Raw genomic sequence first — 15505 nt, forward strand, 5'->3', positions numbered from 1 at the left:
AAAAAAAAACTAGTGGTTTGGGATTTCAAAAAAAAAATTCCGGGTTTTTCTCAACTCTGCTTTTTCTACACTATGCCCCTCCTCCCCAGGACAGGAGATTAACTAACTTTTGTGATTTAATTTAGGGTGCTTTTAACAGAACATGTTTGCACGTAAGGCATTAAGTCACCACTTTAGACACCTAATTTCTTTCCGGGCCCTTTTGCTACATTACGGGCCCCCCAAGGACTAACGAATAACAACATTTATGCTTAAATTTAGTCGTTTAGGATGGGTTTGGTTCTTTATTTTGTTTCCAGTAGGCTACGTGTCAACTGTAAAGTAGCAGTCTTTGAGTACCGTTAGCTTGTTTTAAGTTTTCATTTGAAAACCTTTCCATCAATACCACAAATGTAGGCTATATTTCGCACTGTCTATCATTTTAACCGTGAAGGGTCGCGAAAAATTTTAGGAGATTAAAATGGTCATGAGCAAAAAAGTTTGGGAAGCCCTGGGCTATAGGGCCTATTATAGATTAGTATAACAAAAATATATTTGTATAATCCTATATTAAAGCAAACAGTGCTGTCGATCAATATTCTTGTGAAACTCTGCACCAAATTATCTCGCATGAGTAAGTAAAATATTTATTTACCAAAGACGGTTCTTGAGCTCACGTTAAACAAATATCGATGGGTTTTGTACTTAGACTACCTAGGAGACTAAAAGCTAAACAAGGCTGTAAGGTATGCTGATAAGCAAAGCAGACAGCAGTGCGACAGTATTAAAAAGCAAACACGATTATTGTTAAGCATAGAAACACCGGCTTAAACAAGGGTTTTTCTAACTATGGGTCGTAACTCGTGACCCAAATATGAGTCACAAAGGGGCAAAAAGTAGGTTGCGCAGGGATTCAAATCTACCAAAATGATGAGATAGAAGTAGAAGATTAAAAGAAGTGGTAGAGTGCTGAAATTGTTTATAAATGTTGTCTGTGCTTTGGGTCGCGATTTGTTCACCAAACTCAGATTTGGTCGCGCGTAAAAAAGTTTAACAAAAGTGGAAGAATGTCCGTTTGAACTGTATCAAATCACAAATTAATGATTAATAAGATTAATGATAACTTTGATTAATGAATTTAATCAGCATTTCGTAGTTTCCTTTGTTATAGCAGATTTTGTCTTTCCCGATTCTTATTTTTGTCAACATCGATTTGCTGTTTTAACAATGTATTTACTTTAACTTTAGACACAGGTAGTAAAGTAGCCTTATGGATTGCTCACTCTGACGGAAAATAGTGAGTAAAGTGCTGTAACGAAATCAATATTTTGTGCTAAAATTGAGTTTCAGAGATAAGTAATCTTTTGATTAGTTTGCCCAGTGTTTGATTCTTTTTGCATGAAAGTAAAGCAGATGTAGAAAATCAATGTAGGTTTACAGCAAAGAGTTCTAGCCTAAATGTAATTCGTCAAACTTCAAAGGTTTGATGTTCTAGTTTTCACAAGCTTAGGTTACGACACAGCTTAGAACCTAGATTCTGTTGTAGTCAAAGGCAGAAACTTTCCTCAATTTACAGCAGCTCTTAAGATATGCGTTAGCAAGTTTGTTAATAACTTGTTTACGAATTCACAAATTGCTTTATAAACAGCATAAGAACTTTTATTAACTTGTGCTTGTACAGTTGCTATGGAAAAAGAGGCATTTCCGCCTTCCTCATGCGACCAGCTAGTTAAAACTCAAGAAAATAAAAAGAAACTTATTCTTGATGAAAAATTTCAGCAACACTCAAGCAGGAGACATTCAAAAGTCGGTCACTCAGAGCCTAAACGTGCTAAACCAACTTATCATCGTCAGGCTTCTACACTAATTTATTCCACTCTGGAAGGTGATATTTTGGAGCCATCAAAAAGACATTCTTTGAAGACACTTGGACCAGTACCTCAAGAAGTAGTTTGTAGAAACTGTAATGCTAGAATTACAAGCCAAACGAAAACCATTATCTCAACGTGTGGCTTTGTCTGGTGTTGTATTTTCTTTTGCTTTGGAGCTCAATTTTGCTCTTGGATTCTTTTAATAAGAAACGACATGAAAGAAATTAAGCACAAATGTCCTGATTGCCAAAGTACACTTGGATACCACAAGCTGAAATTTAGCAGGACTACTATCTTTCTTTTCATTTGCCTCGTCGTGTGGTGTACTATATTCATTTCTGCCATTATCTGGTACCTTTCATATGTTTCAAGGTCGTATATTGGACAAGAAAACCAGGCAAGCGTGCAATCGACGCAAACTAATGTAGATTACAACGTATTGTAGAGCAATGCTTCATTGAATTCTTATATTCTTGTTATGAAAATGTACTGCAAACAAACAGTTGGCCATGTTACAACCAAGTAGGCTAGATTGTTCTTCGGTTGAAGGCTTTCTATGCTTTCTTACTTAGGGGAAAGCCGTGTAATATGAACTGCTGTGTATTATGAACCCCCTGTTGTTTTCAGAAAACGTGGCAATAAAAATGTTTGACTTTTAACAGCTTGAATTAAGTAAGTTTGTTGGTCATTCGACCGGAAATGTTCTTGTTGAAAGTTGGCGTGTTGATGAAGTTTTGGGGGTATGAAGGTTTAAAGTAAAGCTTGCGTGATCTTATTTTGCAGATGAAAGAAATTGCTGTTTTTTATCAATGTATCAATGGACTTGTAATTTTTTGATTAATATACCCTCAAATAAACGTGATGATGGAAATCACAACAAGTTTTGTTTAAAAAATGCATTATTTAGTTGATTATCAGCATTTTAACTGGAATCACCACAAGTGTGTAACATGAACCCTAGCTGAATGTGTAATATGAACCCAGGTTCATATTACCAAGTGCTTTATGATGGTGTAATGAATTTTTGTAAACTGGGGTGGTTCTGGGTTCTGTAAACTGGGGTTCAGACTTCAATTTTACCAGCATTCTCAATGCAGTGCACGTTATTCGATTAATGTTGCTTATCTTTTTGTGAATTTAATGCTTACATTTAAAAAGTAGTGCATGTTTACTAAAATTGGTGTAAATTATTTGAAAACCTTATGGTAATAAATTTTGTTATGCTGCACATGTAATGTGGCTTGCTTTAGTGCAGTTTTGTGTAGTCAATCCACCTCTATTCAGCAATGATTCAAAGCGGTTCATATTACACATCACAGGGGTTCATATTACACAAAGGGTTGTGTAATATGAACTCTTTTGGTAAATTAATAAAATTGAAATAACTTTTTTATTGCAAAATATCACATGCTAATGTATTGATGGGGAATAGGTAAGCATGTTAGCTTGCTGTTCTGTAAATATTGTCCATATTTTCATTGAAGTTGTGAAATTAGGAACGTTTATTGTTAGGGGGTTCATAATACACGGCTTTCCCCTACATAGCAAACAATTTTAGGGTAAGCCATTTATGTTTATTTTATTGTCTCACTTATCTCGGTCTCAGTGTTTAACATGAGCATCAGTCTTTCAGTGCGGTAGCTTATGTAAATAAGTTTAGGAAATTTTATGATTCTGAAACGATCTGTTTATTGCCTTATTCAATGGTCGCTTAGTCTTACTCATCATAGCTGACATCAGCAAATCACTTTTTTATCTATTGAAGGCCGTTTTTTAAATTACTAGCTAAATATTTTGACAATAAGCAAACATAACTCAGCAACAACAGTACATTCAACATTATAAAAGCAAAAAACAAATAATAAGCGAACGTTTTCGGCTAACCATACAGCCCTTTTCAAGCCCATAAAATGATTTTAAAACAAATACTAACTAAAGAATCATACAGTATCACAGCAAAAAATATGATCAAACCTAAACATTAGAGAAACTGCTCTACTGGCTCACACAAAATGATAACTGAAAAATTACGCAGCACAATGGGTCAAGTAGCCTATCAGAGAGGTAAAATTAGTTGTTTAAATTGCCAGCAAATAATTGCCTGTTGAGCCCGACTAATAAAACTTTTCTGTTTTTGTGAACCAACCCGCAAACTGTCCACATGAAGCGGTTGACTGTCTCGTATCATTAGTATAAGCTTTGTTACTCAATAAGGCGATGTGAAAATCAAAAAATTTTAAAAAATCAAAAATCGAATTATCACACAGGGTGACTATTGCTATGTAGAGTATTTCTGTAAAATTTCACGCAAAAATATTCAGTAACCTTAAACATGTAGTCGATTTTGTCTTTGGCATTTGTTGCCAGCACAGAGTTGCCAGGTACAAATTTTTTGAAGAAAAAACTTTGTTTATCTTTTTTAAATTGTAAAAATTTCCAACTTTAACAACCACAACAACAATTACATATGATGCGACTGCTAGTTGCCCTTTTAGGTAAAGGCTGGCGGTGTACGGTAAGATATTAAACAATCACCTGGCAACCCTATTTTTGCTTGGTCAGCAAAAACTGATGATATTAAAGCCTTTTTCACTTCGATGGCAAGAGTAGGAATGCACTGTGCATAAGATGACACTTTGGTTTTGTTGTAGTAATATGTATTACATAATCACACAACGCACTGCATTAATATTCGATTGTTTTCGCCGATTTACATTTGTTTTTTGACAGATATAGTAACTGCAACTCTCCAATGGTAGCTTATACATCAACCAACCAACTTTATATGTGCTTGCAAAACGTGCACAAACGAATGAAAAATAAAGACAATGAACAAGAAACAATGGTGAATATCAAAACATTGTACTGCAGCCAATGAAAGAAAGTCAGATTTCGTGTCTGCTTTCGGCAAGACCCTACGCGAAGCAATTCTCGCCCGAATGAAACTATACCGTTGTTGATGGCCAGCAACACTTCCACAGTCGTTAGTGACTTCCCAAATGATACGCTGCACAGCCTGAGTATGGGCAGGAAAATGAGGGCATTCAAACTTTGTGTTTATCAAACCCTTTAGTTCATCTATGGTCAAGTGTGAAGTAAGGATAGACTCAGTAAGCGTGGCATGGTCCCAATCAAAGAGAACCGTGAGTTGGCATCCAAATTTAATTTTGGTTGGGTAAAAGTGAGGACAGAAACATCACAAGAGTTACTGCCTTTGCGAATATTTTCTAACATGTTCACAGAAAAAGATCGCAGAGCAGAATCATCACTGGATACCGGGGCATTGTCACATTCAGATGTACAAGGTGCAGCTGGTTCGCAAGGAGAGTCAATTTCTTCATCAATTGCTGCAGAAAACTGCTGTTTTTTTCCAGTTCACTTCCTCTATCACTTGTGACTTTTTTGCTGCAGCGAAATCATCTCCTCGCTGTTGTTTGAGGCTCTTGAAAAACAAGTTTTTTGTGTGAATGATAAATGTAAAGAACACAAAATAATCCATGTAAATCAGTTCAGTTTGTTTTTATTTCTGACTATCACAACGAAAAACAATATATGCCAAGCATAACAAATAATACTCTTTCGGACAAATGACAGTAAAAATCAGTGATAGTCAAGAAAAATCTTATCGCCATAGCACGACTAGCTTATAGTGAAAGCACAAGCTGCCTGCCTTTACAGACATAGAAATCAGAACATCTGAATCACTTTCCCCACGAGGAAATGCTTTAGGAAAGCGAAAAATCCTTAAACCACCTACTATCTAGAGTTGGTTGCACTACATCTGCAATAGTGAAGTGGGGTTGTAGAATTGGCAGTAACCCATTCTCCTTCTCATATGGCTCCATTCAACAAATGTTGTTAGAAGAGCCATGTCAATGACAACAACTGACCAACCCCAGTACACAACATGGGACATGTCTATGCATGACCCATTGACCCTGTTATCAAAGAATATACTTATAAAAGCCTTACATTTCATAGAAAATTACTAGACAAAAAAGTTTGAAAAGATACCGTATGTAAGAACTTACCTTTTGTTAACTCTCTTTTGAAGCGTTTTCGTTGTTCTTTTGTCAAGAGGCCCAATTTGGTATAACGGTGCTTCTACTCCAAGATAACGTTGGGAGAGGAGAAACCTCAATTGTTTTAGGAATGCGATCTTCATTTGAAAAGAGAATAGTTAGCTTTTTTCCAGCTTCCTGAAAAATTAATTTTTTATGAGTGCTCTGTCTCTGCAAACGTGCAATTAATTATTTCAACACATTAAGGTTTTGAAAAGTGTCTGCTAGTTGGTTATTGTAGCCTACGTGTACTGTTCATTCATGCAAGCTATATGTTAGTATTTTCAACAACTACCGGTACCCTTCATCCATACGAAGATATACGAGTTGGTCTATGTTTTATGTCACTACCAAGCTTAATTAAAACCGGTCAGAGAAAAAGTTGCCGTAATAAAGTACTTGAGTATCACCTTTAACAAAGTACAGAATGCAAGAACATATCGTAGTGTTGGTAAATCAGCAGTGGGAAGCTCCTTGGAGGGTCCAATGACAGAAGAGCTTTCCATGCTTCTTACTCTCTTTTTAGAACTTTTAGGCATGATTTAACAGTTAACAATGCTACCCACAACAAGGTCAGCTTTATGAACTAAAGATAATATGTGAAGAGATTAATGTATTTTTTAAAAAATAAACATAGCCCACTTACCGTACACAGAACTAATAATTTAAGTGCTGAAAACTTAGTTGTCTGAGCCTTCCGTAATACTATGAACTTTATTAGTGTCATTCTCAAAGCTACATATAAAAAATGCAGAACCACAAACAGCAACTTCACCTGAATAAGCAGTTCTTATTCCAGAAGACCTGATAATTACAGACACTGCCTCTTAGGCCTACTTTACACAATTTGGAAAACCTAGCCTAAACTAACTTTGAACCGAAGCCTGAACGATTATTTAACAACCAAGCATAAAATCATAGCAAACATTTCGGCTGAACACAACTTCTTATCTGAATTTTGCAGCCTTATCTTCAATAATAATTATCAGCAATTCAGCATCTCAAGCTATAAATCTCTCAGCAGCAGACAGCAATCGCTCGCGCGCGCGTGTGTGCGGCACACAACGCGTTTTCCTTAACTAGCCATTCAGAGCGCGCTATCTGGATCACGTGGATTGATGCGTTGTGATAGCATTTTTTGTGGAATCACCTTGCAAGAATTAGAAAATACTAACCTTAAAACGCTTACATGTTTATGGATACTGGATTTTATTGCATAAAACTTCACAAAAATACTCTACACAACAGTAGTCACCCTGTGTGATAATTCGATTTTGTCCATTCAAATTTCACATCGCCTTATTACTCAACGCAACAAACAGTTTACCAGCCTCATTATTTAATCATAAGTCGATTTCGCTATCAAAGCATCTCCAGTATGCATACAACACAAAAATATGCTGACGAAATAAATAAAGTAGCAAGAATCAGAGTTAAAAAAAACGCAACAAATTACCGCTCAGTATGTTTAATTGATACCGCAGTGATGCCTAAAAACAGTAGACTACTACCCGGCGTGTTATTTGCTGCTGAACAGGTTGTGTTTACCTGTTTCAGTCCCCTTGATAAACTCAGTCGTGCTGACTGACGAAACGTCGGTAACAAAAGCTAGGCATCATCCTTAACACCAGGAGGTAACCTGGTAGCCTATAGTGGCCAGAAGAACGCAAGTCACTTTATTCATCAAATGTCTGTTGAACAGTTTCACTCTGTTTTTAAAGAATATGTGTCTAGGGCCGTTGACAGGATTTCTCTGGCCCGGTACCAATTTATTTCGGGCCCCCTTTATCGACAATGTTATGAATATAAAGGTTGTGTACAAACTTTTATTGATGTTGTTTTTTATTGATGTCGTTTAAGCATGGTCGCTTAACAAATCTTGGGCAATCTTAAAAATTTTCCGAACCGCAAAACTTACTATCTCAATCTAGCGGTTACTTTTTTGAACTTTTATTTGTCACATGGCGCTAGAATATTACTTTCCAATTCCATTAATGTTTCACTGGTTATTCTAGACTAACTAGAAGAGAATTTACAGCAAAGTTAGTGCAGGCGGTCACAAAGTGTTCAATTTGATTTGGGAAAGGTTTTTGGGCCTAGGTCAAACATTTGCTGATTTGCTGAAATCTGAAAAGCGGTTTTGGTTTAATTTTTAGTGCGGAAATAGGAATAGCAATCTTCTTATCTGTGCCATTTCAGTTTTTGAGTTTATACAAATATTAGCCTGTTTATTTTGAAATTCGTGTTTCGGGTTATTTCACTAAATATTTGTGGTTCAGGAAAATCTGACGGCTGAAGTGGCTGTTTTAACCTTTGATGACAATTCCTTTAGATCTGATTATATTAAGATCTTGATTATGTTTGAATTCGCGGGGAATATTTTAAATCCGGGCCCCTTAAATATTTCGGGCCCTGGTCCAAACGTACCACCTAGACCCCCCTGTCAACGCCCCTGTATGTCTCACTATTTGATAGAATTTTTTTTTGTGGGTTTGATATCATTGCGTAATTTTGATACAGACGTTTTGCATGCTATAAGACGTTTGTATTATAAGCACTGAGCAGCTTATCGGTAAATAGCCTGTCATTTTTTGGACTTTTGCTATTTTGACGTATTATTTTTTGCTGTCGTGGTCAGAAATAAAAACAACTTTACTGAACAACTGTTTTCATTGGACTGATCTACATTATCATAAATCATAACAATTTAAGCAAACAACGTTTATTTTTGGATATAAGAATAACTGTTTTTCAATTAACATCTTCAAGGCAGAAGCGAATGCGCGTGTAAAATCTGTGCCCCCACAGGATTTTTCATGAGTCAATGACGTTTTGCGGAAAAGCTTAATATGAATGCAAATCTAATATAAACCAAAGAAAAGTCATGAAGCTAACACAACACCATTATTTCATTGATTCAAATAATAATCGTTTATGAGATCACTATGGAATAAAATGATAGCATTTGTGTAATTTGACTACTTTTACTGTAATAAGAATGTATAGCCTCATCGTGCAGAAGTCTTTAGCTAGTAAATAAAAACTGGGATTAGGAAATCTTTCCTTAAGCTTAATCATGGAGCAAGTAAAAAGTAAATTATTTCCTCATCTAGCCAGAAAGGAACGGATCCTTGAGTATTGTTGCTTTGTGGTTGCACTATCCGCTTACTACTCATCTTTTACAAGCGATCACTGGTATTCGTACTCCACATTGGAATCCCACAATGAAACTAAATTTAATAATTTTTCTCAGCTTTCTTACACGGTAGGACTATTATCATGGTGCTCTACTCAACTCTGCACTACTTGGGGTAAGTAAAAATCAAGCTAATAAAAACAGCAACATAAAATTTTGGAAGTAAAAAAAAAAGCAAAAATAGTTTTCATTCACAAAGTGTTGAACGTCCAACTACAGCTACAATAAATATTTGTAAAATGAAGTGAAGATAAGAATAGCGATGGAGAAGGCGCAGTACTGCTCAAGACCAAATTGCGGCTTTTGAGATCCATAGTAATGTCGGCACTTTTTAGAAAATTTTAACATTCAGTAACATTTAGAAATGCTTCGCGACCCACCAATGGGTCGCGACCCACCGGTTGGGAAGCACTGTAATACGTGATAGGCATTGTTTTGGAGATACTAGTCAGAGGCGGTGCTTTATGTGTTTCCGAAATAGCAAGTGTAGCTAACCAAAAATTACTGGCTAACCACAATTTTGATGCAAATGGGCCATTTTTGACAGAAAATTAAATTTCCGCATAAAAAATAAGAGGGTCCAGGTTTTGCAATTACCTTCCAAAAAGGGCAATTTGATCACAGCGCGAGTTGAATTGACAGAGCTAGTAACATGGCAAATAAAACGGTTGACTTAAAGTACGAAGAAAACACCTGGCTGTCGTAAAGTGACAAAAACAATCCACAATAACGAGCATAGGCCTACAACCCTACATTGAATAAAGATGAACAATTCTGCTTCACTGAAACTGAAACAGAAATGATTCTTATCAAATAACATAATTGATCACTATGCTGCCATATAACCACTGTTTGAGGATAGGCCATAGTTCGTAAGCTAGTTTTTTGTGGCATATGCTGCATGTGTCCGCCCCGTTAGCTCAGTGGTTACGCGCCTGGCTCAAGATCACGCGGCGCGTTGGTTCGACTCTCGGGGTGTGCGCTTCAGCAACGCATTTCAGGACTGCTCTCGATTTAGCGGCACCTAGTGAATGGAAAGATTCCCCGGCAACAACACTTCTACAATCGGAAAACTTCACTCTGTCAATCTCGGTAACCGGCCCTGCGTCAAGAGCCTTTACAAGTATGCGAAACTGCCAGGAATAACTTCCCAGTGTAGATTCTAACGATCTGTTTAAGCTTGATGCTGCGAGTTCATTGTGGTAATATCGAATTACACGAGCTTTCGGAACACAGTTCCCTAGTCACGTGCTATGACGAATGGTGTTGAATTCAGTAAGTGGTTCTTTCATGTGGCTCTTTGGTTTAGCTTAGCTAAAGAGCCATATGAAAGAACCACTTACTGAATTCAACACCATTCGTCATAGCACGTGACTAGGGAACTGTGTTCCGAAAGCTCGTGTAATTCGATATTACCACAATGAACTCGCAGCATCAGGCACAGATCGTTAGAATCTACCCTGGGAAGTACGCAACGATCATGCTGCTAAAAGCGAAACTCAATCAATTGCATACCAGGAATAACCTATCAAGGCTTTATCAGTCCGTAGATAAAGATTCAAAACCAAACTAAACCAATTTATCAATAACCTCCTTGAATCCAGTGACGTAGGTATTAAGGAAATTTAAGGAGGGCAAACAGTAGTGCCGAAGAAGTTAGTTGAGGATTGGGGGGGGATAAATCAACATTTTCTCAAATTTTAGACGATTTTGAACATTAGGGGGATGCATATTTTTATACACAAATTTAGTGGTAGGCTACCAGTATTAAGTTTATTAAACAATCACCGGACCTCAGTAAATTAGCTGCTAATAGCATAATATACAGATAAGAAATCATGGAGATAAAAGTGCTATCAGTGCTCTTGTGAATGACTGCGCAAGATTGAGAAACAAGCAAAAAAAAATTGGTACCTCCAGCGGGATTCGAACCTATGACCTTCCAATGAATACTTAGTTTTTCCAAAAAAAAAGTTATACTTTTCTTCTTGTCCTCTCCTTCACTAGAATCACTACACTTAGTGCACTTTAGGACAAAGTTACTAGTCAGGAGACTGAAAACGAAGCTACAGAAGAACTAAGATTCAAAGAAAATGAAGGGGTGTACCAACAAACATCTAATAGGATTGGCCCACGATACAAGAGAAGTATCCACAGAGGATACAAACTGATATGCGTAAATCAACAAGTGAATAAAGAAATAACAGTAACCGCTCAAGTACATATAGCTCCACACAAAGTGAAATTTACATGACTTTTGACTCTTTTTTTATTTGTTTAAAAATAATGTCTAAAACATCATTTTGACTCTTTTATGTTTGTTTAAAAGTAACTACGGACAATGGCCAGTGTTTCGATCTTCTGATCTCTTTATCGTAGTAAAATGAAAGTGAAAAGTTATCTTGAAGTTTTGAGAAGATACCGGCCACTGGCTTTCTAATCGATTGTCTATTCAGCTCTGGATAATTTTTGACCATTTCAGGATCTAAGCCGGTCTTGAAAATTCGTGCAAGTTGAGAATTGATGTGATTATCGTAAAAGTAGAACAGCAGACACTATAGTTACGAGCTGCGATTAAACGCAGGAGATTAATCCATTGCATACCATAAACACAAGGCCTGCATAAGAGCTTAATACAGTGCTTCTCAACCCCTGGGTCGCGACTCAAAACTGGGTCGCCGTTTCATTTGGCTGGGTCGCTGTATGATGTGGTGATGAAAGAAAAAAGATAATGTCTCTTGAGCAAAGTTAAAACTGCCTACCACTAATTTATTTTTCGTAATTTCCACTATTCACGCTACGCCGCAGGTTTCATCCGACGATTTTGCTACATGCATTTTGAGGTGAAGTGTACCTATACAATAGTACACACTAGACGAGGGAATAGTAACAATTAATTGCTTCAAACACCACACCAAACAAATACAATTTATTTCTAAAGTTGGACAATTATTTGTTTTAAACCTTATCAAATAAAAAAGTAATGTATTTCCCGCACTCCTTTCAAGGAAGGAAAAAGGTGCGCAAGGAAGTGAAGGAATTTTTGATAATCAAGAAGCACAACATGGCAGAAAAGTTTTCTGATCAAAAGTGGCTTTTGTTTGTGGCATATTTTTCTGATATATTTTCGCAGCTGAACGTTTTGAATAAATCTTTTCAAGGACCAAATATAATGTTAGTCGATGTATCTGAAAAACTGATTGCTTTTACGGAAAAGCTAAAGTTGTGGAAATGGAAGATCGTGTCCCAGAAAACAACATCATTTACTGTTTTGAATCAGTTACTGGAAGATACGGAGTTCGGCTTTAACGATGTCCAGCTTGTTATAGAAAAGCATTTGGGTTCATTGATACGAGAATTTGATTTGATTTTCCCTAAAAATGCGAAGGGTTTGGAATGGATGCGAAATCCGTTTGCTATTGACGTTGATCCTCTGCCTGAAAACTACCAAAGCATTTTTGGGCTTCAAGAGGAGTTTATTGACATTCTGCGCTTACTCACATCAAACAAAGGAAAGAAATTGTCTTCAGCCTGAAGATGACATGAGATTGGCACTGAGCACAATAACCTCAAACTTTGACAAAATTGTTGAAACAATACAAAGTCAAAACTCATATTAATTAAATTCGACATTTTGTTGTTGTGTTCAATCGTGTTATATAGCCTATGAGTGTAGCTCATTTTTTCATGTTTACAAAACGTTGTGGGAAACGTAGTTTTGGAAGCAGGGTCGCCAAATCTTCACTATTAATTTAACATTAATATTTGGGTCGCCACAAATAAAGGTTGAGAAGCACTGGCTTAATACAATGAGTCCCCTCATAAGCATTACTGTAGTGCCGTGGCCAGTGGCCTGGTCCACTCGTTCTTAATACCTTCAATGAAGGTCCTTCATTGTCTAGTGTTAAATCCAAAACAATTTAGAACTATGATCAAACATTAATAAAAGAAAAACAACAGCAATTAGAGATGCTTGCAAAGTGCAAACAACTAAATCGAAGTACAACTTCATAGCAAATATTTTTTTCTAAATTATTGGAGGGGATGCTGCCAAAATATTGGGGGGGGTATATCCCCCCATCCCCTCTACTTCGGCACCACTGAGGGCAAAACATCTGTTAAGGAGGGAGGGACAAATATTTTAATGTGTGAAGTTTTAGAAGTATGGCTACTGAATGCAGCCAAAAATTTATAAAACGTCATTTAACATGTAAGCCTGATGCAATTCCATTAAACTGTTGTGATAATATTAAAAACATATACTTTTTGGGGGACAGATAAATTTTTGGTCAGATTGCTCTCCCAAGCTCCCTTCCCTTGTGGCTATACGTCCTTGCGTAAATCAATTAACCACATAATGTATAATTTATTTCATCTACAAGGTTGGAACCCGACCTTGGACGTCGTCCCAGAGGCTTTTGTAAGCCGAGTATTTATGATTATAGCTTTCTTTATCATCATCTATTGTTTGAAAACAAAGCTATCTTTGATGTTTTTCAACGAGAGTCAAGCTAAAAAAAAGATTGTGCTGGTTGGCTTGTTAGAGATTGCTGCAGGTATTTGAAAAAGCCAAGTATTTTTTTATAACATTTGCATTGAATCACTCTGATTCTTCTTATTCTCGAGTTGTCGCTAAATATTATCCCACCCGTCGGTTAGCCACGGCCTGATGTCATCATCAATGGAGACGAGGGCTTTCATACCATGGGGAGGTCTGTACAGTGTACACTGTGAACAGCAATCACGCTGCTTAAGTTGGCACCAAGCATGAGAAGTCCTCACACCGCTCGAGGCTAGAGCAGAAGATGTGAGGTGGTCTGAGCGATGATCGAATGGGTATCGGTTCGACACCGCAACAGAACACGCGTCTGTATCTAGGCAAGACGTTTTACGGCATGCCAATATAATCAAAATTGCTGACTCGATAATTGCATGTCTTTTCACTGCTTCCAGTTGCCTAATATGTTACATGTGTGCTTTGTAGAGTACTATGTTGTCGTAATGAACATAAAATAAAACTATTTTTTTACTATTAATATTATGATAAAGGTAGATTGCTGTAGCTTGCCATAGAGCCACTGAAGAAGCAAGAGATTGTTCTATTCCTCTTAAAAGTCTATATGCACCCCAGACAGCCACTTCATCTGGCCCAGATCTGGACCAGAAAAGGTGGCTGTCTGGGACATTCCTCAATTAAACCGCCATGTGATGTGCCTATCTCCTTTGCCATGTTTAGTTCAATCTTTTGCATTTCTTATTTCATTTCATGTAGAATATAAACTAGAGTAGAGTGTAAAGTATCAGATGTTCAGATGTTTGACTAGAGCTAGCATGCGGTATAGTTGAAAACATTCGTAATTCGGTTTTGGTTTATTTCTTTATACTGTATTGGCTACGTCGATTGCTTAGGCGTTGCTTAATGTCATCTGCTTATGGTTCTGATAAAAACTACCGATTGTTTGCAACACAGTGAAGAGAAAGTGTGTTCAATTTTGATCACAAGTTGCATTGAAGTATCTACAAGTTTGTTTACCACCAAAGATTTAGTAAGCTACTGTAGTAACTATAGTACACTGTATATAAAACTATGGTAACAATAACAATTGTGTTATAGGCTTTTGCATTTGGTTGGCTGCCATACTTTTTCCATTCATACAAATTTTATCCCTTGTCGACTACGGATCGTATGATTCAGGGTTAGACAAAGCTTGGGTATCTGGAGCCGGTTTTATTGCTTCAGGTGTCTTATCGTATATTGATGCAGAAAGCTGCATTTCTAATTCTTTTGAAGAAGTATCCTGTCACAACCCAGATGATTTTTTTGATCAAAAAGAACTTCAGTCATAAGGCTTTGATATTAAATTTGCTGACAGAAGAAAAATTCAATCAATCGGGGAGGATTAAAGTTGTTGAATAGACAAAGTAGAGCTCAAAGATTTTTTTCAAAGAAGGAACTTTCTAAATCAGTGGCGGGTAAAAAGTAAACTTTGTTGTCCTCATCAGCAGCTGACTGGATGACAAAATGGTTTTTCGCTGCTCCTGACTAATCAGATTGATTTGTTCAAAATTCAGCGTCAGCGTACTTAGAAGTTTCTTGATGTTTGTGAAATGTATGTTATTATAATGTAACTTATTGTGTAACCTACTTGTATAAAATATGATCGGCAAATAAAGTTCAATTCAATTCAACTTTTTATTGTTTTTTATTTCTCTCTTGCATTACACGTACATGAAATGGATAAATTTTTGACTGAAGGGTTCAGATAGCAAGATCAGTCTTTTAACATCGATTCAACGTTTGCACACGTTAATTAAGTGTGAAAAAAGTTGATTCTGCCTGCTAGTAGACGACTTAAATTTAGAGTAGCCTACTCTCCTACTTTATCACAGCTAGCAAA

At 36.7% G+C, this 15505-nt stretch overlaps 1 protein-coding gene across 3 annotated transcripts; it reads left to right on the top strand.

Annotated features, from left to right (window-relative positions):
* The first annotated feature begins 8917 nt into the window (after positions 1–8917).
* LOC145786788 (protein FAM200A-like) lies at positions 8918–15290 on the top strand. 3 transcript variants are annotated; one of them, XM_082598531.1, is made up of 3 exons: positions 8918–9222; positions 13490–13663; positions 14722–15290. In XM_082598531.1, the coding sequence occupies exons 1-3, from the start codon at positions 8988–8990 to the stop codon at positions 14952–14954; spliced, it is 642 nt and encodes a 213-aa protein (XP_082454657.1). In that variant the 5' UTR covers positions 8918–8987; the 3' UTR covers positions 14955–15290. The 3 variants fall into 3 exon arrangements, 2 of the variants coding, with proteins under 2 accessions (XP_082454657.1, XP_082454656.1); XR_014291317.1 differs by lacking the exon at positions 13490–13663; XM_082598530.1 differs by lacking the exons at positions 13490–13663; positions 14722–15290 and adding an exon at positions 12116–12757.
* The last annotated feature ends 215 nt before the right edge of the window (positions 15291–15505 follow it).

Source organism: Aplidium turbinatum, chromosome 17, assembly GCF_918807975.1.
Source record: "Aplidium turbinatum chromosome 17, kaAplTurb1.1, whole genome shotgun sequence".
Classification (NCBI taxonomy): domain Eukaryota; kingdom Metazoa; phylum Chordata; class Ascidiacea; order Aplousobranchia; family Polyclinidae; genus Aplidium; species Aplidium turbinatum.

Bases quoted from the DNA above. Each gene is read 5' to 3' on its own strand.
- LOC145786788 (XM_082598530.1), top strand. From the start codon at position 8,988: ATGGAGCAAGTAAAAAGTAAATTATTTCCTCATCTAGCCAGAAAGGAA. The intron at 9,223-12,115 runs GTAAGTAAAAAT...ACTCCTTTCAAG, and splicing joins TCAACTCTGCACTACTTGGG to GAAGGAAAAAGGTGCGCAAG.